Raw genomic sequence first — 26,560 nt, forward strand, 5'->3', positions numbered from 1 at the left:
AGTTACAAACATTGGCTCCTCCGCATCTGTCCTTATTTGTTACTGAGAGATGTGGGGCAGGATGTTTTAGTCTTCTGCACTGGTTTTCCTATGTTGCTTAAATCTGTTTAGAGAAAAGGGAAATACACAATTTCTATAAACTGAAGCAGCTCCCAAAGTGGGGAGGGAAAAAAGGCCATGGAAAACATTTTACTGTATTACTTTTCTTTTGTATATTAGTTGACTCCTGCAAATTCCTCCCTTGAAAAGACCTTCTAGCCGGGCGGTGGTGGCACACGCCTGTAATCCCAACACTCAGGAGGCAAAGACAGGCAGGATTCTGTGAGTTCGAGGCCAGCCTGGTCTACAGAGCTAGATACAGGAAAGGCACAAAGCTACACAGAGAAACTCTGTCTCCAAAAAAAAAAAAAAAAGAAAGAAAGAAAGAAAGAAAAAGAAAAGACCTTCTATACTTGAGTGGTATCTGTTGCAGATTCTAATGTTTTCACAGATAAAATGAGTCCAAATACCAAAGCAGATGACTTCCTTTGGCATTCCAAGCAGTTATAACTGTAAAAGTTTTCTAAGACACAGGTCAGAAAAACAAGCAGAACACCCTTGAAGGCCATGCAACTTATCAGAAATTCAAGGCATAATACTGTACCATAGGTAATTAAATGTCCCATATTCATGCACTTTTCCTCAGATACTTAGAATATATTCTTATACTCTGGTATATTCCATTATAGCTTTCTTTTTTCTTTTTTCTAAAGATTTATTTATTATTATGTATACAGAAGAGGGTGACAGATCTCATTACAGATGGTTGTGAGCCACCATGTGGTTGCTGGGAATTGAACTCAGGACCTCGGGAAGAGCAGCCAGTGCTCTTAACCTCTGAGCCATCTCTCCAGCCCCACCATTATAGCTTTCAAAGAAATGGATTTCGACAGATTTCATTTTACTCTTTTGTAAGGGAGTAAGTGGGTAATTAATCTACTAAAAAATATTTCTCTCCGGGCGGTGGTGGCACACACCTTTAAGCCCAGCACTCGGGAGGCAGAGCCAGGTGAATCTCTGGGAGTTCGAGGCCAGCCTGGGCTACTAAGTGAGTTCCAGGAAAGGTGCAAAGCTACACAGAGAAACCGTCTCAAAAAAACAAAAACAAAAATATTTCTCTAGAACAGCTGCCAGCAACAGCTCCTTTTCTCAGCTGCCCTGTATCCCAGGAGCCTTCCTGTCCACAGCCTCAGGAAGACTCCCTCCTTAATGAACTTTAGTCAGACTCCTTTTAGCCATTTCTCAATCAAGTCTTGACACCGACTCTTGTCTATGCCAGGACTATCTAGTTCAGGTTTAGGTGGAATCCCTCTCAGTCAATTCAAAGAGAGTGTCCTATGCTGATATCCAATCACCTCAGCTGCCTTTAACAAGAGTCTGTTTAGCCAGAATCTTCCATAGCAACAGTACTATTAATGTATAACAGGAAAAGTGGTTAGAATTATCTGAGAGGGGTCTCCCTGACATCACTCCTCACATAACTGACTTGCATGTAAACCTATCTGAGATTCTACTCTAGGTAAGTGCACCTTAGGGGACATAACACCGTAACAATATTACTCAGAGTTGGGGCTAAAAAGATGAAGATTTGCCTACACAGTTTGATAGGAAAATTGGATGAATTTTTAGTGGGAGAAAAAAATGTAAAATAAAATGTTCCTGTTTGCCAGGCATGGTGATGATGCACACCTTTAATCCCAGCATTCAGGGGGCGGAGGCAGGCAGATCTTGGTGAGTTTGAGACCAGCCTGGTCTACAGAGTTAGCTCCAGGCAAAGCCAGGCCTATATAGTAAGACTGTCTCAAAAACAAGAAAAAAACAACTTTCCTGTTCACAACAAAGGTGAGTACATTAATGAGGTGACAGTCCTCATCTGAAAGGTCAGAGGAGCCAGCATAGGAGCCTGGTCTACCCAGAACTCTCTGCTGCAGGTATTAGCTGGCTAGTTAGGGATACCCATGTGATGAGGCCTACAGCCCTGGGTTTCTCTTATTTACTTCTTATACATGCTAAGAAGACAGGAACTTTGCTTTTTCAAAGAGAAAGAACTCCGGTCTTCAGCTGACAGTAACTAACGCATGGAATGCACAAAAGGAGTAAACTATCAGAGTTTCTTTCTTTCAATCATTTTTGACGGCCTTCTCTGAGACAGGGGCTCACTCCGACACTGACACTAGCCTTGAACTCCTGGGCTCAAAAGGTCCACCTCCACCTATCTTAGTCTCCCAAGCAGCTGGAACTGCTCAAAGGCAAAGGGGGTGGGAGGTGGAACAAAGTACTCAATTCAAACATTCACTAAAGGTTCTGATAAAGGGGCAGGCAGATCTCTGTGAGTTTGAGGTCAGCCTGGTCTACAGAATGAGTTCCAGGATAGCCTGTCTCAAACCTAAAAAACAACAACAAAAAAAAAAACAAAAAACAAAAAGGTTCGGGTTGGGGACTTAGTTCAGTGGTACTGATGAACTGCTAACATTGTCATGCAAAAATTATTATTTTTTAGTTATACAACTTACATGTTTAGCTTTGTGGTTCAAGCTAGATTATTAAATAAGCAACATAGAGCTAATTTTTTCTAGCAAACTCTATCTGGGTAAAAACTTCCAACAAGGCAGAGCAAAAGTTTCCTTCCCTGTCTCAGAACAGGAGTGGTGACTGCTACATTGGAAACAGGGTCTTGCACAGAAGTTTCCTGAGTGTGCCAAAACCCCTGGGACAGATGCAAATACTCACCCCGACCCCGCAGGGAGTGGTGGCGCTGCTGAAGTGACACCAGCCTGAGGGTTTTCCTTCTCAGTCTGCTTGAGGAAAGACTTGGCTTCCTTGGACGCAGCATCTACTTCCTTAGTCACCCTGTTTCACGGAAAGAGATGATCAATTTACAAGTGGGCCAGGAGGTCCAAGTGCGGCAAAGGAAAGAAAGGAAAACTAGGAGCGCACCCACCTCTGAGTCTCCAGTGAATTCCAGCCACTTGATTAAAGTTCACTCTAACAGTCCTACAAAGAGATGCTTTCCCAGACTGACAGTAACTAATGACACAACTAGAGGTGAAATGTTACCCAAGTCTCCTCCATTATATCTGTCAGTGTGGAGACTCTGCAACCACTCCCCAATCTCAGCTCACTTGGTGACTCACGTGACGGCCACAAGACTCCTGCACTACTCCTCACCTGACACATCGACATGAAGATTCGAAGGGCCACTGAAAGGTGGGACGGAGAGATGGGATACAGGGACAAGAGCATTGCCATCACATGTCAAGAAGAAAAGCAAACTTCCTGCTCTACACCTAAAACCCAAAAACAAAACACAATTTCCTAAAACTGGGCAAATCACAACTACTCGGGGAGTAGCAGAATGTAACACAATACTATCCAATTTCAAATTTGGAACACTGCATCAGATAAAACTGAGTTCAAAAGGATGAAACAAGGATATTAAAGATGTCTCATATTCCAGGTAAAGAGAAAAAGAGAAATATGTAGTGCATGCTTTGACATGCTAGAGCAACAAAAACATTTGGGGAATTTAGTTTAAATTCCAATCTACCAGTAGGTAGGTCCAAAATTATAGTCAGTGCATTATAAATATTCAAACAAAGACTGGCCAAAAATGATAGAATAAACCCTATAAATTCCATCTACGAGGGTATACAAGTCTCTACCACCTTCCAGGATGAACTTTCTAATGAAGAATTAACACTGTGTGTGATGCATGTAAGTGGTACCGAGTTAAGCTTGGAGCTAAGATGAGACAAGCAAATCCCAGGCAACACAGGAACACACCAGCAACACTCCACTGCTTACCATTTGCTGTTATAGCTGAGGCTGGGAAGGTTTGCTCTACAGCATTAATATACCAACGGGAAGCTCGTTTACCTTCCTAAGTATTAAACTGAAATCTAAGGGGTTATGCTCCTTACTCAACTATCCAGAGACTACACAGCAATGGTTGAAAATTCTGCAACAGATGGCATATTCCAAACTGGTTGTCACACATTTCTGTCCCACATGCTCTTCCAGAACCTCAAGCAAGACCCTTAATGGCTATCTCACCTAAGGGGTTCTGTTTAAGTGGCTCTACAGGCCTCCTAAGGGCTTTCTCCCCGAGAGTAGATCTTTAGAACTCCTAGCCTAACCACTCCTGCAGCAGAGACCAAATGGAAAGAGCACACAGACACAGATGTCTGAGGAATCATTCCTAGTGCCAAGACAGCTGAGTCCTTAAGTATCAGACCCGGAAGTAAATGAGCTTCATGACGGTCCCAACTACTGTCTTGTGTCAAGTACACGAGAGAGCCTGAGCAACACCCACCCACACGGCCCTAGAGGCTTCTGGAACTCTGAGAAATTGTAACAGAACAGTTAGCTGTTTTATGCAAGCCATTTTAGGGTGATTTGTCATACTGCTAAATCAATACCCCAAATAAACCTGCATCAAAATACTGGGCTTAATGCAGACCCCAAAATACTGGATTCAAAATAGTTCCCTGTCTTGAGTAAATCTACAGAAAATGAGTGTGATTGATAAAGAATTAACGCATGCTTTACTGTCCCCTACTGTCAACGTCTAGAACAGTGCAAACAAAGGCAACTGAAACGATACAACATTAGCACAAGAGGTACAGCAGAAAAAGAGAGTAATTAAATTTTCAGAAAGTAAAGAAACTGGCCATGGTGCACATGCCTGTAATAGCTCCACAAGGGGCAGCTGAGCAGATCAGGAGTTCAAAGTCATCCTCAGCTACATGAGATTTTGACTCAAAGAAAGTAGCAAATATCTAAGTAGCAACTGGTTTTGTTTTTTTCTCTGATTTCCTAAGTTTACAGCCATGTGGAATGGATGACAACAAGAAAGTCACACTGCATCACAGAACCTTAGAAAGGCTTGTTCAAGTTAACTTTCAAAGGTGGAAGAGAGGCACAGGCTGCCACAACCAGCTGAAAGCTTGCATTAGGAACAACTAACCTTTCTTACCTCAAAACACAGGCTATATATGCCCCCAGCACTACTAATCCCGAGCGGTCCACAACACTTGGAGCAAACAAAAACCACAGAAGGACAGGAATGAAGAAAGAAGTCCCATCCTGAAATTAGAAGAATTAGACGAAAGCCACCCAGAAAGGCTGTATATTCCAGAGGGCTGAGTGACAGACCTAAGTGCTACCACCCCATAATGTTCTCAGCACTACTAAGAAATAGACACTTTACTATGAACGCTACTGAAGCACAGCTGGTTGCCCAACCACAGTAGAGCCTCGTCTGAGTTCAACAATACACATTCCAGAAAAGAGGAAAATACAACAAAAGAAAGTCTAGAATTGGAGGAGGTGTTTCAACAAAGAGCCACAGAACACTTGGTTGACACAGCCAACTTTAGAGGATCCACTTCAAGATACAGGGCTGAAATTCTGCTACACTGTGATATGAAGAACAAGTGGTCTAAGGAACAAGGAGAGGAAAGTGGCAATCATGTAGCTTATGTTTAGTTGTGTTGTTCCTGTTCTACTACAGGACGATAAAGACTCCGGGTACACACTTAAGTAAACATTTTCTGGAAAACATCCCAAATGCTGATATTGTTAGATATTAGACCTATAAAGAAACATAATACAGCTTCTGCCATCAAAAACTCACAGTCCAGCAAGACAGCCAACTACAAAAGCGACATGACAACCATGTCATAGAGCAAGTGTCACGGAGTAGGCATGGAGAAAACATAACCCTAGGGAATGCCCTTCTTAATTTCTTGTGCCAAAGTCTATCCATACCCACTAGAAAATACATTATATAAACTGGGGTATTTCTAAGGAATTTGATAGTTGACAGAGTAATAGCAGATTACTCTCTGCTGAAGATATCCTGAAACAACATCATTCTTTCTGCCATTTTGTTTTGCAGGACAGGGTCTCTGCATGGTCCAAGCTGACTTTCTACTTGTACTCAGCCTTCTGGGGTACCAAAAAGGGACTTCACTGTCAAGAAACAGTGAAGGGTTTAGCTATCACACTACTTTTAAGTAGGAGATTGGTTAACTTACAATCATCTTATGCATGAGAAGAAATCCTGATAGGAAAATGCCTATTATTAGCAATAATTAATTCATTTATTTTTAGCAGAAATTCCATTTTAACTTCATTTTCACTCACTCAACTTCCTGAAAAGTATTTAGTTGGACAGAACTTTTCCATGACTGGACTTTTCCAAAAGGTGAATCATTTAGGAAAGTCTGAGCTCATAGGGTCAGCTGGCTATGCCATAGAGGAGGGTAAGAATGATCATTTTCCTTCTTTCCCCAAGGCTTACAAAATTATAGTTTTCATGGAGGAAAAACAAACAAAACAGTCAAATAAAAAATTTTACCATTATAATAAATTAGAGGAACTAAAAGACTAACTTCATGCAAACACTACCTCATTCTTCAATTAGAAATTCCTCCCACCAGCTCTTCCACATTTCTTTCTTTCCTTTTTTTTTTTTTTTGATTGTTGTTGTTGTTTTTGAGACAGGGTTTCTCTGTGTAGCTTTGGCTGTCCAGGAACTAGCTCAGTAACCCAGGCCTTGAACTCAGAGAGATCCACCTGATTCTGCTTCCCAAATGCTGGGATTAAAGGTGTGTGCCACCACAGCCCAGCTACTTCTTCACATTTCTTAAAGATGCAGTGATGCCCTTAACTTGATACAAAGACAAAAGGAAAAAAAAAAAATGATGTCAAGAGATTAAAAGATGTGCTCAGTGGAGACCCTGGCAGCAAAAGTAGCTATCACAGTTAATTAATCTTTCATTCTATTGGGCATGACAAATTCAAATCTATAGTTATATACATTTCGATTGGCTTTGAAAGTTATAAATTTACAAACTCAAGTTCCATTTGCTTTTGGGATACCATCTTACAAGGACTCCAATTTGCAGTAAGGCTTGTTAAGGAAGGGAATGGCTCAGTTGCCTTTAGCCTACCAGCTATGGGTGGGTTAAGACTTCTGTTGGTCTTCTCTGTGTCGAACACACAGATTGCAAGCTCAATGCCACTTAGACATCTTTGGCAACAGTTAACTCTGCAGCTCTCACACAATTGAACTTGTATAATAATGAGTATTCACAGACGGGTAATGCCTGGGGTGGGGGGGCACTCACCAACCTAAGACAGAGTGCCTGTGTGGCCTGGACAGGTGTCTCCATGACAGGTAAGTCCTGCTGACGTCCCACGCAACCTAAGTCAGAAGCTGGGTGTGTGTGTGTGTGTGTGTGTGTGTGTGTGTGTGTGTGTGTGACCTGATGAGCCTTGGCCTCCGTTTTAGGTAACTGTTGCCTTGCTTGCTGACCTTGACCTTGATATCCTCCCTATGCTAATTCCCTGAGAGATTCCACCCCCCTGAATGCTTAAGGGAAGTTCCTTGTCTGTGTATCCAGCATATTGGACGTTAACAGCTTAGATACAAGATTGTAAAACATCAGAAGCGAACTTCTGCCCTCCGGGGTTCTCCCATTGTACTGTAAGCCTGTATTTAAGACCTCCTCCCTCCTTCAATAAATGGCATTCGGCATTCAAAAAAAAAAAAAAAAAGGAAAGAAAGAAATTGAAGACAGTGAGTGATGTTCTAAAAAAGGAAGTGGTGATGGTGTCATGGCCTATGAGGACGCTGGACTAAAGTCTATCAAATTGTGCAAGCAGGAAAATTGTATACTATGTGAATTATCTGTCAATAAAGATCTTATATATATATATAAAAAAGGTAGGATGAAAGACAAACATAGAGATAAATAAACTTTGTTGCTGGGGCTGACCCTCTGTGAAGAAAAAAAGAAAGCAGGTTGAACAAACCAGGAGAAGCAAGCCAGTAAGCAGCGCCCCTCTGTAGGCGGGATAAGAGAGAAGAGAATTCTGGGAAGTAGAAGGCTGGGTGGAGAGACTAGACTGCCAGCCGCCATCATGACAAGCAACATGTAAAGACACCGGTAAGCCACAATCCACATGGCAAAGTATAGATTTATAGAAATGGGCTAAATATAAGAGTAAGGGCTAGACAATGGTAGACCTGAGCTAATGGCCAAGCAGTTTAAATAATATAAATGTCTGTGTGTTTATTTTACAAATGGGTTGTTGGACTAACAGGGCTTGGCGGGGGCTGAAGAGAAGGTCTCCAACTACACCCCTCTTTGGTCTCTGCATTAACTCCTGCCTCCAGGTTCCTGCCCTGCTTGAGTTCTTGTCCTGGATTCTTCCAAAGATGAACAGTACTGAATAAATCCTTTCCCCGGGCCTCCTTTCCCAGCCCCCCACCCCCCCGGGGTGGGGGGGGGAAGATGTGCTCAAACCTAAACATCAAGTTTGTGTCTGAGTTGTCAGCAAACATAAGGCCCTGGGTTAGAAAAGGAAGGAAGGAAAGAAGGAAGGAAGGGAGGAAGGAAGGAAGGAAGTTAGTTAGTTCAAATCTCCTAAGATCCTTCAAGAAAGTTCCTTATAGTACCTTATGTTTTTATTTTTTTATTTATTTTATTTTTAGTTTTTTTCGAGACAGGGTTTTCTCTGTGTAGTTTTGGTGCCTGTCTTGGATCTTGCTCTGTAGACCAGGCTGGCCTTAAACTCACAGAGATCCACCTGCCTCTGCTTCCTGAGTGCTGGGATTAAAGGTGTGCTCCACCACTGTCCAGTGTACCTTTTTTTTTTTTTTAAAAAAGATTTTATTTATTTATTATGCATACAGAAGAGGGCGCCAGATCTCATTACAGATGGTTGTGAGACACCATGTGGTTGCTGGGAATTGAACTCAGGACCTCTGGAAGAGCAGTCAGTGCTCTTAACCTCTGAGCCATCTCTCCAGCCCGTACCTTACGTTTTTTTTTAAAAAAGTCTTGCTAATAGTTGGGTCATGGTGGCACATGCCTTTAATCCCAGAACTCAAGTGGATCTCTGAGTTCAAGGCCAGCCTGGTTCACAGAGCAAAGTTCCAGGACAGCCAGAGGTACACAGAGAAACTCTGTCTTGAAAAACAAAAACAAAGTCAGGCGGTGGTGGTGCAGGCCTGTTAATCCCAGCACTCAGGAGGCAGAAGCATGCGGATCTCTGTGAGTTCTATGCTAGCCTGGGCTACCAAGTGAGTTCCAGGAAAGGCGCAAAGTTACACAGAGAAACAAAGCAAACAAAGTCTTACCAACATGGCAACTATTAACAGGTTTAAATAAAAGTTATATAAATATACACATAATATATACTATAAGGTATACATATTGAACACGTATATAAACAACTATATACTCATCCCAGGTTGACCTTGATCTTCCTGCTTCCACTTCCCAAGTGCTGGGATTACAGGAGTGTATCACCAAGGCAGACAAGCTTTCATATTCTTTATGGGGAAGGAGTTTGAGAGGACACTCACTTGTTCTGTTATATATTTCTATAATATATAATTTTTTAAAATTAGCATGTATTATGGGGAGGGGCTAGGCTCTCCCTCAACTTGGTATGCCAGACTTTGTTGACTACCCATGAGAGGCCTTACCCACTCTGAGGAGTGGATGGGGGTAGAGTGAGAGGGAGGTGGAACTGAGGTTGGTATATAAAATGAAAAAATTTTAATAAATAAATATATTTTTAAAAAGAAAACTATACTATACCTTTACACAGAGATATAAAAACAATCTTAAGGAGGGAGAACTGTGGTTGTTATGTAAAATGAAAAAAACTTAATAAAAAAAAGAAAAATCTTAAATATCAAAAAAATTAGCATGTATTACTGTTAAGTATAAATAAATGCCTATGTATGAGTGTGCAATTAATGTAAAGAAAGTGCTCTTATCCTGTTTCGTTTTTTGACAAGAGACACAGTGCTGCCCTCTTCTGACAAATGGTATAAATGGTAGGCTCCCTGAGTACTCACCAATATTTACAACTTCCATTTATTTGCTTTCAAGAGTGAAAAGTGAGAGCACGTGCCTTTGATCCCAGTACTTGGGAGGCAAACGAGACAGTGGGATCTCCATGAGTTAGAGGCCAGCCTGGTCTACATAGTGAGTTCCAGGACAGCCAGGGCTGTACAGAGAGACCCTGTCTCAAAAATCAAACAAACAAAAACGTAAAGAGAAGTTGCACCTGACTGTACTCCAGCACTTACTTGGGAAGCAACAGGAAGGAGAACCAGAAGTTCTTCTCAAAAAAAGAAAAAAAAAAAATCTGTGACATATTAAATAATGTTTATAAAAAACTTTATGAAATTCATAATTTGATCAGAAATTTACTGATTTCTCAAAGCAATGGTTATTCAGATGATTCTATTCTCTATGTAGTCCTTCCTGTAGTCTACATTACATGTGGGAAGTGTTCCAAGCCAACACAGGCTTTGAGACATATTCTTACCATGTTGTCCTAGCTGAAACTTGCTCTGTAGACCTCACTGCCTCTCAACTCTGCCTGTAAATGTTTTGGTTTTTTGTTTTTAATTTATATTTTCTATGGTATATTAATACTCTCTAACGTCTTCGTGTCTGAGAATTTCATACGGCAAATAATGTGTTTTGACTAAGTTCACCCTCCACTCCTCCTCTTCCAATCCCTTCCTGACCCTTCTACCACTATCTAGTACCAACTTCCTGCGTTTGTTTTTCTTTCCTTTAAACCCACTGAGTCTACTTAGTGCTGTTAGTATGTGCTTGGATATAGGGAATCACCTGGAACATGGACAGTCTCTCAGGGGCACATCCTCAAAGAAAACAGACTCTCCCTCTCTCGGCAGCCATCAAGAGCTCCTTAGCCAGGAGCTCCACTTTGTGACCCACCTCCACATGCTGGGATTTTGTCTGGATGATACCACGCAGGTCCTGTGCATGTTGTCACAACTGCTGTGAGCTCTTATGTGCAAATGCCCTGCTGTGTCCAAAGTTTCCTAAAGGTTGATGGTTACTGTCAATGTTCTGACACTCCCTATTGGATAACTGCAGTATGATTTCTGGAGGGAAATACATTACTAATTTACACCATCAGTAATTATGTGATAGACCCCCAACTGACTAATTACCGAGGGTGTCTTACAACGGTGAGGTCTGACAGACGCTGTCCATGTCCTTTAACTCTCCACTAATACTGGGTTCCTGAAGGGCAGCTAGTACTGCCAGTGCAGTAGTTCTGTCTAGGGCAGCAGCTCTCAACCTGTGGGCTGTGACCCCTTTAGGGGTCAAAGGACCCTTTCACAGCGGTCACCTGAGACTATTAGAACACACATATATTTACGTAATAATTCATCACAGTAGCAAAATTACAGTTATGAAGCAGCAGTGAAAGTAATTTTATGGTTGGGGTCACCACAGCATGAGGAACTGTATTAAAGGGTCACAGCATTAGGAAGGTTGAGAACCACTGGTGATTCTAAGGTGATTAACTAGAAACTAAACATACAAGGCAAAGCAATAATCCAAATTGAAGCGTGTTCTCCAATACAAATGGTCTGAACTTTTTCTGTTTTGTTTTTTTTTCCCGAGACAGGGTTTCTCTGTGTAGCCTTGGCTGTCCTGAAACTCACTCTGTAGACCAGGCTGGCCTCGAACTCACAGAGATCGGCTTACCTCTGTCTCCTGAGTGCTGATTTGAAGGCGTAAGTCACCACCACCTGGCATACATCTGGACTCTTAAAAGACCAAACCCACTATTTAATCTTGACTGTGTAAGAACAACTAGAAAGAGTATCAATGGAATAACTGAGCCTAAAAGCCCCATACATAGACCTACTCAAAATATGGGCTGCAAAACTGTTATTGGTGAAAAATGAGAAAATCTTTAAAACCAAAGCCACCTCTTACTAGCTTAAGACAAGAGGTACTGCAACTATGAGCATGGAGATACCTGCTGGACGTATGCACTGTTCATACTTAGCCATCAGAATCATTACATTATGGAGAACAGAGATCAGTCCAGTGAGAATCGAACCGAGTCATGTGTATCAAGGTCTGCCAAGCCTGGCAAACTGATTCAATTCCCAGGACCCCATGGTAGAAAGAGAGCCAATGGCCGGCCACAAGCTGTCCTCTGGCCTCCATACACGTGCTGGGACACTAGTGCCCACACCCACACACAAAGACAGACAGCACTGACCAGTGGTGAATCTGAATGACAGAATGTGAAGTGTTCACCATAATATTATTCTTGCATTTCTGCCTTAAGTGCATTTCACAAAAGAAAATGATGTTGAAGAAAAGTTTTAAATAATTGACTAAGAGGCTTAATATTATTTATAAATGCTCAGCCGGTAGCTCAGGCTGATTACTAACTAGCTCTTACACTTAAATTAACACATAATTCATATCTATGTTTAGCCATGTGGCTTGGTACCTTTTCTCAGCACTGCATTCTCATCTTGCTTCCTCTGCATCTGGCTGGTGACTTCTGACTCCACCCTTCCTCTTCCCAGAATTCTCCTAGTCTGGTTGCCCATCTATACTTCCTGCCCTGCTATAGGCCAATCAGTGTTTTATTAAACCAATTTGAGTGGCAAATCATTACAGTGTACAAGAATATTATCCCACAGCAGATCTCTGAGAGTCTGAGGTTAGCCTGGTCTACAGAGTGAGTTCTAGGACATCCAGGGCTACACGAGAAACCCTGTCTTGAAAAGCCATAAAAACAAAAACACCACCCTGTAAAAGCACTAGTTTCAAACCCTTGAAAACAACCTCTTACCTCACTTCTTCACCAGCGAAGTCAAACACCTTGGTAATTTTCACTTTTTCTGATTCTTTAGGTTTCTCCAGCTCATCTGCTTTCACCAACAGTTTATTTGAACTAGTCTCTTCGGTCTCCTCTGCTGCCTAAAGGGTAAGAAATGGAATCAGGCCTGAAGTAATGTACACATTTAAGTCCAGCACTCAGGAAGCAGACTTGAGGATCTCTGCTAGTTTGAAACCAGCCTGGTCTACATAGTGAGTTCCAGGCCAGGTAGGAGACTACAAGTGAGACTCTGTTTCAAAAATAAATATATCAATCAGTTTCACGAAGGTATAAGACTAAAAGAACTGTCTGAACATGCTGTTTGGGGTTGTTCTCCCATGGTTCATTTCCAATCAGTTAAAGACTACTAGAGGACCTGGAGATGGCTCAATGGTTAAGAGCATTGACTGCTCTTCCAGAGGACCCAGGTTAATTTTCAGAACTCATCAGGTGGCTCACAACCACCTATAACTCCAGTTCCAAAAAAAAAAATCTGATGCCCTCTTCTGGCAACCATGGGCACTACATGTATGGGGTGCATAGGTACACATGCAAGTAAATTACCTGTCCACATAAAATAAAATAAAGTAAAATAATAAAAATAGGCTTATTGGAGAGGTTGGAAAGACGACTCAGCAGTTAGAGAGTTTTTGCAGAGGCAGGGTGGTAGTAGTTCACACCTTTAATCCCAGCACTTTGGAGGCAGAGACTTGAGAATCTCTGCTAGCTTGAAGTCAGTCTGGTCTACATAGTGAGTTCCAGGCCAGCTAAGGCTACACAGTGAGATTCTGTCTCGAAAAACCAAAGAAAAAAAAAGAAAAATAATTTTTGCAGAGGACCCAAGCTCAGTTCTTAGCACCCAGGTCAGGAAACTCATAACAGCCTATAACTCCATCTCCAAGGTGATCTAATGCCTTTGGCCAATGTGGGTACTTCCATGCACATATCTACACATAGGCACAAACATATGCTCATAATTAAAAATAACAACAAATAAATATTTTTAAAATTTTATTTTTATTTAGGTGTATGCATATGTATAAGCCACATGTATACAGGTACCTTTGGAGGCCAGAAGAGGACATTAAATATCCTAGAGCTAGAGTTACAGGCATTTGTGAACTACCTGGTATGGGTGCTGAGAACTGAACTCAGGTCCCTTGGAAGAGCATTAAGTGCTTTTAACCACCAAGCCATCTCTCCAGCCCAACAAATAATTTTTTTTTCCTTTTGGTTTTTCAAGACAGGGTTTCTCTGTGTAGCTTTGCGCCTTTTCCTGGAACTCACTTGGTAGACCAGGCTGGCCTCAAACTCATAGAGATCCGCCTGGCTCTGCCTCCCGAGTGCTGGGATTAAAGGCGTGCGCCACCACTGCCCGGCTCAACAAATAATCTTTAAAAAGTTTATAAAGGTCTACTGACAATATATCTGATTAAAACAGCTCATTTTCCCTTCTACTAAGGAATGCTTTCCTTTTCACTTAGTAAAGTCAATATCAAAAGACATCTAGTTTGCTTTTTGCTTTGAGATTCAAATCTCAGTCAGTTTGTAAATTAAAAAAACAGGAAGCTGCTGGGGAACTGAGGGTGTTTCTGGAGAGGTCTTTGTCCCATCGAACTCTCAACTTACCTGAACTTGTGACCTTGGAGCTGCTTTTGACTTGGGCCCCACGTCATTGAGGAAGCTGGCCCACAGCTCATCGTCCTTCTTCTTCCTTGCATTCTCGGACCCAAGGCCTCCTTGCTCCTCTTCATCTTCTCCACTACTGCCACCTCCAGGCTCTTCCTTGCCGCCCTCCTCCTCCTCCTCCTCGTCCTCTAACAAGAAGCCACTCTGCTTTCTCTTTCTAATCGCCAACAGCCACCCAGAAAAAGGAAGACAGACAGAATGCAAAATTATTCATTCCCTTTCTTCAATCCTTAGACCACCTTACACACTTGAAAGCTTGAATCTGTAATTACTAATAGCACAAAGGAGACACAGTAGGTGAACTGAAATTGAATTGTTTGAAATACTTATTCACTTACATAATGTGTATGTGTGTGCTCCTGAGTTTATGTATTTGCACCACCTGCACACAAGAGCCTGTGGAGGTCAAAAGAGGTTGTCAAATCCCCTGGAACTAAGGTTGCAGGTAGTTGCAAGCCTCCATGTACATGATGATAACTGAACCCAGGTCCTGCCAGAGCCAAAACTGTTTTTAACCTGGCAGCCAACTCTCTAGCTCTGACTTAATTTTTTGATTGTTTTTCAAAATAAGGCTTCTCTGTGTGTAGCAGCCCTGGCAGTCCTGGAACTTCCTCTGTAGACTAGGTTGGCCTCAAACTCAGAGATCTACCTGCCTCTGGAGTGCTAGGATTAAAGGTGTGTGCCACCACAGCACAACTAATTTTTTTTTCTTTTGAGCTGAGGACCAAACCTAGGGCCTAAGCGCTCTACCACTGAGCTAAATCCCCAACCCTAATTTTTTTTTTAAAGAATATTTATTCATCAATAATAGTACAATTTAGAATTATACCATACAGTAAAAAAAATACCCACAAGTTTCTCAGTGTTTTCAAATTCTTGGCATGTTACTTTTTGAGGTTCAGGAACAATAAATCAGTATCCCAGTATTCTCAGGGTTTTTTAAAAATTATATTTTAAACATATTTCTAATAATCTTCACAGTCTATAATTTGAATAGCTGGAATTCTCATTTAAAGAATAAAACACGTTGAGTCTAGTAGTACTTACAAAGTTTAACTACATCCTGAAGGAATATTTAATGAAAATTTAAAATTCAGGCCTCTCAGTAACATGGAATCACATATGGATATTGCCCATGTAAGGACTTGCCTGCATTGCAAATGTGCTATACCTGGAAAGTAACTGAAGGGCTTTCATGACATACACTATATACACTTTGTGTGTGAACGCTTCAGTAAGCATTGTCTTTTTTATCACCCCGCCTTCTACTTAATAAAGGGGAGCGTCAAGCTCACTTGAAACTTAAATTTAGTATGCCAAGACCATTATTTTTCACTAAGGAAACACCTGAGGCAGGCATAGTGGTGCACACCTTTAATCTGAGCACTCAAGGAAGCAGAGGCTTGAATTTTCCTTTGAGTTGGAAGCCAGGTTGGTCTACATAGTGAGTTCCAGACCAGCCAAGCTACAATGTGAGAACCTGTCTCCAAAACAAAACAAAACAAAGACGAAAACAAAATAAAAAAATAAAAACCCAACAACTAATAGATAAAAAGAAAATACCCAAAATGACCTCATGAGATTATCTGTTCAGAAATGGGGTTCTATAAACATATGTGCTAAACATTTTTTTACTTCTAAAAGCCACTCCATTTGGAGAATAAAGTCTACTCATTCTCAGATTTACTTGTATCATGTTCTTGTACACACTCTAAAAAAGTATAGCAATTTCATGCCACCTCCAAAAGAGACAACTTCAAACACAGAAAAGAAAACTGGACCTGAGACTTAAAAAGTCCATGCTACACTCTTCGGACCTTGAGAGCATCACATAGTGCTTCGTGTTCATTTTCTCCTTTTCATAAACTTCGCTACCCAGCCAGAAACAACAGTGATAGAGAGAGTCCTACAGCAGCCGCCTTTATCTGAGTTATAACCTGTGATTTTCCTATTGGGGATGGAACTGGAATTCAGAACATGGCCTGTGGAAAATCAACTGAAAATAAATTAATTGACAGCCTTAGATCAAACAATTCTACAAATTCTTCAAATCTGACTTACAAAAATCCTTGTACCAGTATAACAACACGTTCTGCTAATGTTTTCTGCAGCCTTTTGCTGTGACAAAGACCATACAATCTAATGCGCCTCAATACCCAGATGCTTAAGTCAAGTCAGGCCTATTCATAAAGTGTGACACTCCAGTCACTGAAAGAACACGGCATGTCTAGGACTGCCATGGTGTCCTTAACATACTCGACTCAGCGAGAATTGTCAGAGTGGTGCCTCCCGGGAATGACACTCCTGCTCAGAAGACTGAGACAGAAGCTCAAGAATGGTCCAGCCTGGGAAACACAGTGAGAGAGCAAGAGTTAGCGTGGTATGCAGTGTGCTACCTTTTGTATTATTTTAAATAAATAAGGCAGGAAATATTACCGCCCCCCCCCCAACGAGTGTGACAGTATCTAAGGTAACAAGCTTTTCGGGGTAAGAACAGAAAATGAATCCTGTAGTAACAAAGGACTGTTTTAACTATGTGCGTTATTTTACCCAGTTATTTTTAAAAGTCCTAAAAATTTTTAAATTTTTTGCAAAGGCCAAGACAATTTTACTTATTTTTATTTTATGTGCATTGGCTTTTGCCTGTTGTGTCTATGTGTCAGGTCCCTTGGAACTGGAGTCAGAGACAGCTGTGAGCTGCCATGTGAGTGCTAGGAATTGAACTCCGGTCCTCTGGTAGAGTAGCCAGCTCTCTTAACTGCTGAGCCATCTCTCCAGCCCATTTCATTTTTGTTTATCAAGACAGGATTTACCTGTGTAGCACTGGCTATCCTGGAACTCACTCTGTAGACCAGGCTGACCTCGAATTCACAGAGATCTGACTGCCTCTGCCTCCTGAGTGCTAGGACTAAAGGCGTGCGCCACCACTGCCCAGCTGAAGGCCAAGATTTTAATTTCAGAATATCAGCAAATATTTCCTTCATACAGAAAGGTGCTAAAAACCTTGGCAAAGCCAGGCCGTGGTGGCTCACGCCTGTATTCTCAGCACTCGGGAGGCAGAGGCAGGTGGATCTCTGTGAGTTCGAGGCCAGCCTGGTCTACAGAGAGATATCCAGGACAGGCATCAAAACTACAGAGAAACCCTGTCTTGAAAAACAATAAATAAATAAATGAATTAATTAATTAATGAATAGATAGATAGATAGATAGATAAGTAAATAAATAAGCAAGCGAGAATAAAAAACACCCAACAACAACATAAACCAAAACCCTGGCAATAAAGCTAGGTGTAGTGGTTCATGCCTACAATCCCTACAATCCAGGAGGCTGAAGCTGGAGGCTAGGACAGCCTGTGCTACAGCATACACACACACACACACAAACAATACATGTGAAAAGACAGACATCTATCATGAGAGCAATCTCAGCAATAAAGACAGCTCTTATGCAAAGGCCTTGAGGGCAGCATCACCTGGCTGTTATGCTCTGAGTCTTCCTTCTTTTCCCTTTGGTTTTCTCAGCCTGCTCTTCACCATCCACTTCGTCTTCCTTCACTAGTTCATTGACATCGTCTTCACTGTACTCTCCACCTGAAACCATGTGACAGGGTGGTCAGACCGCGGGAATGAAGACTTTCACAAAGCATTAAGAATGGAGTCTGAGCCAAGCTTGCCCGCACACACCTGGTGCTCAGTACTTGGGAGGTGAGGCAAGAGAGCCAGAAGTTCAACCTTTTTCTTGGTTACTCAGTGAGGTTGAAGCCAGCCTGGGCTACATGAAATCTTGTCTCAAAAACAAAAGCAAACAAACAAGTAAACAAACAAACAAAACCCCTAAAGCAGCAACAACAATAAAACAAATAAAAAATTTTAGCCCTCTTAAGATAAGTATTTCTGAGCTGGGCATAGCAATGCATGCCTTTAAATCCCAGCACTCTGGAGGCAGAGGCAGGTAGATTTCTGAGTTCCAAGCCAGCCTGGTCTGTAGAGTGAATTCCAGGTAAACCAAGGCTACACAAAGAAACCCTGTCTTAGAAAAAAAGAAAGAGAGAGCAGGGGGAAGAGAAAGCAAGAGGATGGGAGAGAGAAATTTCTGTTTATTGAATGATGCAGAACCAGTGTCACTACAGTAGCAGTGAACATCACTGAAATTCAAGTGGTATTTTTATATAATTTACATTATAAAGGATTTCCTTTGGGGGGTAAAAAAAAAAATTTAGCTCATTTCAGGCAAGCAAAAGAAAAGGTGGAATCAGGACACCCAGCTGCACCACAAAGTCAGGGCCTTAGTTAATAATAGGTTGTAATAAGGGCCAAGTAGGGTGATGCCAGCCCAATCTATATAGCACATAGGCCGGCCAGGGCTTTGTAGTGAGCAACTGCCTCAAAACAAAACAAAAACAGGTCATATTAAATGGACTGAGCTGGGTCTGCAGCTCAGTGCTAAAGCACCTGCCCATTATAAAAAGCAGGTAGCAGGAAGGGAAAGCACTCTACCTACAGACAGCAAAACTCAGAAACAACAGATTTGCTCTAAGACCCAGTACCTACAAAGCATGGTGGCAATGCCTGTGATTCCAGACATGAAGGTGGAGGGCGCCAGGAAGCCAGACTGGACGTTCATCCTGGCTAGGAGTATTTGATATAAAAACAATATAAGGAGCTGAGTATGGTGGGGCACACCTTTAATCTCAGCACTTGGGAGACAGAGGCAGGTGGATCTCTGTGAATTCGAGGCCAGCCGGGTCTACAGAGTGCGATCCAGAACAGGCTCCAAAGCTACACAGAGAAACCCTGTCTTGAACAGAAAAAAAAAAAAAGTTTTTAAAGAAGTTATGTAAAAGCATAGCTATATGTGAGTGCAGGCACATGTACAGTACAGAGCTGGAGTTACAGGAGGTTTTTAGCTACCCAGTGTGGATGCTGAGAACCAAACTTGGGCCCACTGCAAGAGCACCTCACTTTCTTACTTACTTACTTTCTTTCTTTCTTTCTTTCTTTCTTTCTTCTTTCTTTTTTTCTTTCTTTCTTTCTTTCTTTTTCTTTTTTTTTTTTGGATAGGGTTTCTCTGCATAGTTTTGGTGCCTATCCTGGATCTCGCTCTGTAGACCAGGCTGGCCTCGAACTCACAGAGATCCACCTGGCTCTGCCTCCCGAGTGCTGGGAATAAAGGCATGTACCACCACCGCCTGGCGCACCTCACTTTCTTAATCATTGAGCCATCCCTCCAGACCCCAGAGTAGGCATCTTGGGTTTTGACAGATATATTTTGATTCACCTTGGAAGCTGTCTGACCTAGGATTTTTATTGCTGTGATTAAACACCATGACCAATTACACAGAAGCCTTGTCTTGAAAACAAAATACCAAACCAAACCAAACAAGCACATCATGACCAAAAGCAACCTGAAGAGGAAAGGGTTTATTTTACCTTACGGTTTACAGTCCATCATGAAGGAAGTCAGGGCAGGAACTTGGAGACAGGAACTGATGCAGAGGCCATGGAAAAGCGGTTGTTACTGGCTTGCTCCCCACAGCTTGCTCAGCCTGCTTTCTTATAGCACCCAGGACCACCAGCCTGGGGTAGCACTACCCACATCAACCATCAATCATGAAAATGCACTACAGGCTTGCCAACAGGCAATCATAGGGGCATTTTCTAACTGAGGTTGCCACTTCCCAGATGGCTCTAGCTTGTGCCATGCTGACACAAAACCAGCCAGCAAAGCAGCACTGATGGAATGGGCTAAAACTGCTATCATTCACAGAGAACAAATCAATGTTTTGAAATATTCAAAGATGATAACTGAATGCAATAGAAACAAAAAGTCCCATAACAATAAAATACATGTTTCTATTTGCCTTCTTTCAAACAGTATTTAAACATCTAAAAATGGGCTGGGTGGTGATGGCACACTCCTTTAATCCCAGCACTCGGGAGGCAGAGGCAGGAGGATCTCTGTGAGTTCGAGGCCAGCCTGGTCTACAGAGTGAGATCCAGGACAGGCTCCAAAGCTACACAGAGAAACCCTGTCTCAAAAAAAAAAAAAAAAACAAAAAAAGACATACATAGAGAGGAGAGCATGTTCACAGACTGGTAGAGAAGACTGTTATCCATTCTCCTCACACTGACCTACAGATTCAGTGCGGTTCCAAACAAAATCCAGGCACAGAATCTGTGGGGAGACCTGGGTGGAGGCAGGCGGGGGAAGAACATGGGTAACTACAACAGTGTAGAAGGTCTAATACAGGCTCAATGCAACAATGAAGATTCCAGGAAAAACTTCCGGGAGAGGTTTCTAGATGGCTCACTGACTACCAACCAAGTCATGCCAAAGAGTATGAGGTCGCTGATGGCAATCCAGCATCAGGAATATGGCGGCAAAGAGAAAGCCCTTCAGAGACAAAGAGATCCTACGCAGCGAGCAGAAAATCAAATGCTTTTTATCCTCTACAGCACTGGGGAGCAAACCCTCTCTCTCCCTATCTCCGAGCTGCATCTCCAGACCACAAGACAGACTTGCTGGCGACACCGGGACCCAGCAAGCCAAGCAACACTTTCACAATTCTGATGGAAAACTACTCCCAACCTAGGCTTCTGTTATCAACCAACCATCAAACAGACCTGAGGCAACGTTTAGACATTCTAGGTCTCAGAGCAAAGTTTCTGCCTTGCCTCCTTCCTCGGGAAGCCATTAAATGTCCTCTTCTCATTTTGGTGGAACATGTCAAAAAAGAAGACCACACGTACCAAGAATGAGTGAATCCGAGGCTGGCATGGTGGCACACACTTAGAATTATCCCATAGGTGGAGGGAGGAAGATCAGGAACTCAGAGTTAAACCAGTTACAAACGGACTTCAAGGCCAGCCCGGGATCCATGACACCCAGCTGAGAGAGACAGAGAGCGGCGGACAGGCAAGCAGGCAGACAGAACATGGACATACAGAAAAGGAACAGAGGAGACCTAAAAGAGTGGTAACGATGCGGAAGACCCAAAGTTTAAAATTCCAACAGGCAGAGAGAGAGAAACCACACCAAAATGAAGCAAGGCAAAGATAAACTTCCAAGAGATGGAGATAAAAACCCAAGGAATCTATGCTGGGCGATGATTTTGGCAATTCTGGAAGACCAGAGCATGGACAGCTAAATTAAAAATGAGAAACAGCAAGATGGCTCAGTGGGTAAAAGCACTTGCCACCAACCCTGACAACCTGAGCTCCATCCCTGGAAGGACAGCTCCAACTACTCCATGTTGTCATCTACCGCCTAACTGTGTGGTCACACACACTAAATATATATAAAACAGAACAGACAATCACTAATTCCAGAGAAAGGTAGTCTAGCTGAAGCAAGCACAGTACCCCCATGGCTCAGCTGTGAACAGGTGGCCACACAATCTGCAGAAAGGTAAACGGAATACTTATCTAATCAAAACGGGTACAATGGCAGGTGGGGGTAATCCCTTTGAGAAGGAATTGAAGAGAAGTTGAAGAATGCATGCTGGAGACAGGGGGATGAGATACGGTGCTAAAAAGAAACTCAGTATGTATGACTTAACTCAAAAGAAACTAGCAGGCTGCGTGGTGGTGATGAACACCTTTAATCCCAGTTCTTAGGAGGCAGAACTCTGTGAGTTGAGACCAGCCTGGTCTACAGAGCAAGTTCCAGGACAGGCTCCAAAGCTACACAGCTAAACCCTGTCTCAAAAAACCAAAAAAAAAAAAAAAAAAAGAAAAAGAAAAAAAAAAAGGAAGGAAAGAAAGGAAAGAAACTAGCAAAGCCAAGCTGGGAAAGGGGAAAGCAGTTTCCTTAAATGGACTGAAATACCTGACAATGTGTGAGTATGTGTATGCGTAACTTTCATTAAAATGAGATGAAAACCATTTCCAAAAACGATCACTCTGGTTGTCAGCAAAAGAACAAGGTTAGAGAGGATGATGTGAGGTGGGGATGGCTCGGAGGCATAGCACTTGGCTAGCTTGTTTGAGACCTGGGTTTTATTCCTCAGCTTCTGAGGGTGAAGAAGGAGAAAATGTTGGTAGGTGGAATGAGGAAAAAGTCAGAAAATTCTGAAGACTCCTAGTGAAGGATGATGGTAGTCTAGAATAAAATGACAGCCCTGAAAGTGGCCGGGACACTTTCCAGAGACAACAAAAGCTTTAGATTCTAAGGTTGGGGAGGGGTCTGGAGAGATGGCCAGGCCTTAAGAGCACTTCTTACTCTTGCATTCATGTAGTGGCTCACTGCCGTCTCTAACTCCAGCTCCTTCCCACCCCTTTGAGCTCCCAGCACACGAGCAATATGCAGGCATAACACTCACATTCATAAAATACAATTTAAACATCTAAAAATGGGCTGGGCGGCGGTGGCACACTCCTGTAATCCCAGCACTCGGGAGGCAGAGGCAGGCAAGTCTCTGTGAGTTCGAGGCCAGCCTGGTCTACAGAGCAAGATCCAGCACAGGCACCAAAGCTACACAGAGAAACCCTGTCTCAAAAACAAAAACAAAAATCTAAAAACAAATTTTTTTTAATTAATTTAAGAACTGTTTGGAGGGAGGATGCTGAAGAGACAGCTCAGTGGTTAAGAGCCCTTGCCATCCTTTCAGAAAGGACTGCAATTCCACTTCCAGCACCATGACACCTAAAACTCCAAGTTCAGGAGATCTGACATTCTCTTCTGACTTCCTCAGGTACCCACACACACATGTACATACATATGGAGACATATATATGAAATTTAAAAATCAAATCCTATAATTTGTACTGCATTCTCCCTAGTGGTGCTCATGTGTATGCCTTCCTGCAGAGGGCAAAGGCCAACCTAGAATGTCATTCTTAAGAAAGCTGTCCACCTCTTTTGAAAAAGGTCTCTCATTGGCCGAGAGCTCACAAATTAGGTCAACTGGCTTGCAGTGTCTTCCCAGCACTTGTGGTATCATATAAGCGTTGAACATTTACACCAGGCATTTTTAATCACATGAATTATGGAAACTGAATTCAGGTCTATTGGTTTGCTAGGCAAGCATTTTACCAACTGAAGCATCTTCCCAGACTCCCTCCCTTCCCCCAGGACAGGGTCTTATTATATTATCTTGGCTGGCCTGGAATTCACAATGTTGACCAGGCTATTTTCAAATTTATAGCAATCCTCCTGCATCAGAGCCCCTCAAGTTTCTGCATTATAGGCTTATACTACCACACCTGGCACAACATAACTCCTGTGACTGGATTGTTAAGAATGACTAAGAGGTATGTGTGTGAGAGACTGTGTGTATGTGTCTGTGTGTACAGTGGCTGAAGGAAGATGCCCGCATCTTCCTCTAGGATCTTTCCATGCCTCGTGCTGTAGAGCAACCTTCTTATTCACAATCCCTAAGCAACTACACTGGAATAAATAACCTTAAGGAAATGGTTAAGCCAGAACAAGGTACAAGATAAGTAAGGTTTGTGTTTTCATATTAAGATACCTTGGACTGGAGAGATGGCTCAGTGGTTAAGAGCACTGGCTGGTTTTTCAAAGGACTCCAGTTTGATTCCTAGCACCCATTCAATGGATCACAATCGGCTGTAACTCTACTTCCAGGGGATCCGATGTCCTCTTCTAGCCTCTGAAGACACTAGGTATGCATATAATGCACAGATAGATGTATATGTGGGCAAAACATCCATATACATAAATAAATGAATAAATTTTTTAAAAAAGATTTGTCTTGACCTCACATAACTTGGGATTCTTAACGTGCACACTCCCCACCACCACCACCACCACCACCAAAAAAAAGATAGCTACGCCGTTAAGAGCATGTGCTACGCTTTCGGTGGACCTGACTTTGGTTCCTAGCATCCATGTTGGGTGGTTCACAACTGAGTGTGACTCCAGCTCCAGGGGATCCAACATTGCCTTCTGGTCTCTCTGGGCACCTGAACACACTGCCACACACACACACACACACACACACACACACACACACACACACACAAATAAATCATAAGGGGCTGTCGAGATGGCTCAGCGATTAAGAGCACTTGCTGCTCTTCCAGAGGACCAGGGTTCGCGGTTGCCAGCACACACAACCACCTGTAACTCCAGTTCCAGAGGACCTGGATGCCCTCTTCTGACCTTTAAAAGCCCTAAGCATGCACATGGTGCACAGACATGCATGCCGGAAAAACAGTGATATGCCTGATATACAACAAATCTAAAAATAAAACTTCTTAAAAAGTTCTTAAAAGTGGGCAATGAGTAGCCACTGTAAAGATACAAACTACATTATCACATGAACTTTCTGACAAGCCGATCCCTTGGGAGCCCGGAGGCAGACAGCTCAGTCTCGGTCTCAGGCGAGGAGGGGGCTGGCAATTCCCTGGAAACAACCTCCAGTGTCCGGGTCGGCTTCCAGGACGCTTCGGAGCGACAGTGCGCTCAGCCTGCCGGTTTCACGCGCCAGTTCCCGCGCTCCGAGGGGGCGGCGGCCCAGGAGAGCAGCTGTGCAGAACCGACCCACGCGCGTTCCAGGCCGGCTGTGGGCCAGGGTCCTGAGGACGGCGACGCCGGACCCACGCGCCCCGGGGAACCGAGGCCATGAGGCCAACGCCCTGAGGAACCTGGAGAGCTTCGAGTGAGGCGTGAAGCGTGGGAACAACCCTCCTCTCGCTTCGAGCCGTATCACTCACCCGACGGCACGTAGTCCTCGTCCTCGTCCGACGTGGAGAAGTCTTCGGAGTCGAATTCCTCCATGCTGCTGTCACTTGGGGCCTGCTACCCACACGACTGCGGCCACTGCCCCCAACCACACAGCAAAGCTCTAGGGCGAGACCATAGAGGCGCTGGACCAGCAGCTAGGGCAGCCCTGAAGGCGTGCGCACATGCGCAGACGGTGCCACGTGGTCAAATACGACATTTCCGGCTGGTGCGGTCGATCCTCCCACACTCTCCTAGCCCTTGTAGGGATTTCGGAGCCACCCGGAAGCGATGCATGCTGGGACTTGTAGTCTTCGGCTCTACCGTGCATCCTGGCTGGAGAACGGCCTATCTGCGGAATTACAGTTGTCTCTCTTTATACGTGTCTTTTTTTTTTTTTTCCCAGATCGCTTACTTGGTAACTGCTTTTTGTAACTCTTAAATCAATGATTAAAAATGTTACTCCCGGACATGCGCAGCAAGTAAAAACTAAGAGTTGACACTGTGCTAAATTCCAGCGACTTTTGAGCTGGGAAGAAGGGGGAAGCTCCGCCTTCTTGGTTCAACTTTACCGCTAGTATTGAGTCTTTTAGCACAGTTTTCTGCCTTTCCCCCTGCATTTTGGGTTTTTCTGGATAATTTTGCAGTCTAAAATGGCTCCCAAGAATACTAATGAAACTCTGTCTAATATTCTAAGCGCAAGAAGCCTGCGATGTGCCTTACTGAGAAAATCTGCCTGTTAAGTAAGTTTGCCTTTAAGGCCTGAGTTACAAGTGTTGTTGGTAGGAGTTCAATGTTAATGAATCAACAATCGGGTAATCAACTAAAGATGAAAGGAAATCCGCTTATCTGTGAGTGAAGCCACTGCACAAAGTGCTAAATTGACACTTATAGTACTTGATGAAGCAATGGGGAAGATGGAAAAGCAATGAAATCTGTGCCTTTGTGGGGATTAGAGAGATGGCTCAAAGGTTAAGAGTACTTGCTGCTTTTGCAGAGGACCTGTTTTCAGTTCTCAGCACCCACTACACAATGGTTCACAACCACCCTGGACCTCAGTGGACACCAGGCATGCACATGGTAGACACACATACACACACACAGGCACATAGGCACGTACATGTAAAACAAAAATAAATTAAAATCTGAAAAATTTGTGGATTCATGAGATGGCCTGTCAGAAAACCATAATGTTCATGGCAGTGGCACAGGCGTTTTGTTGTTGTTTGTTTTGTTTTGTTTTGAGGCCAGAACGCCAGAGTGAACTCTAGGACAGCCAGAACTAAACAGAGAAACCCTGTCTCAGAAAAATAAACAAATAAATTAAAAAAAAATAAAGATAAAGAAAGAAAACCTTAATATGAAACTGAAAGCCAAAGAAAATGGTTTCATGCCTCAACCAGCCCCTTGGTCAAGGTATAATTAAAGCTTTCAAGGCACACTATACACGGGT

General features: G+C 42.9%; 1 protein-coding gene across 2 annotated transcripts in view; it reads right to left on the bottom strand.

Annotated features, from left to right (window-relative positions):
• Positions 1-25,315, bottom strand: part of Cfdp1 (craniofacial development protein 1) — a 90,689-nt gene extending 65,374 nt beyond the window's left edge. For both annotated transcript variants that reach the window (XM_036188827.1, XM_036188826.1), the window contains exons 1-5: positions 25,101-25,315; positions 17,897-18,014; positions 14,365-14,581; positions 12,709-12,836; positions 2,770-2,889 (exon numbers count right to left, since the gene is read on the bottom strand). In XM_036188827.1, the coding sequence (XP_036044720.1) occupies positions 2,770-2,889; positions 12,709-12,836; positions 14,365-14,581; positions 17,897-18,014; positions 25,101-25,164 (647 nt within the window). In that variant the 5' untranslated portion in view covers positions 25,165-25,315. The remainder of the gene's footprint in view (positions 1-2,769; positions 2,890-12,708; positions 12,837-14,364; positions 14,582-17,896; positions 18,015-25,100) is intronic.
• Between the last annotated feature and the right edge of the window lie 1,245 nt (positions 25,316-26,560).

Source organism: Onychomys torridus, chromosome 5 (assembly GCF_903995425.1).
Source record: "Onychomys torridus chromosome 5, mOncTor1.1, whole genome shotgun sequence".
Taxonomy (NCBI): Eukaryota; Metazoa; Chordata; class Mammalia; order Rodentia; family Cricetidae; genus Onychomys; species Onychomys torridus.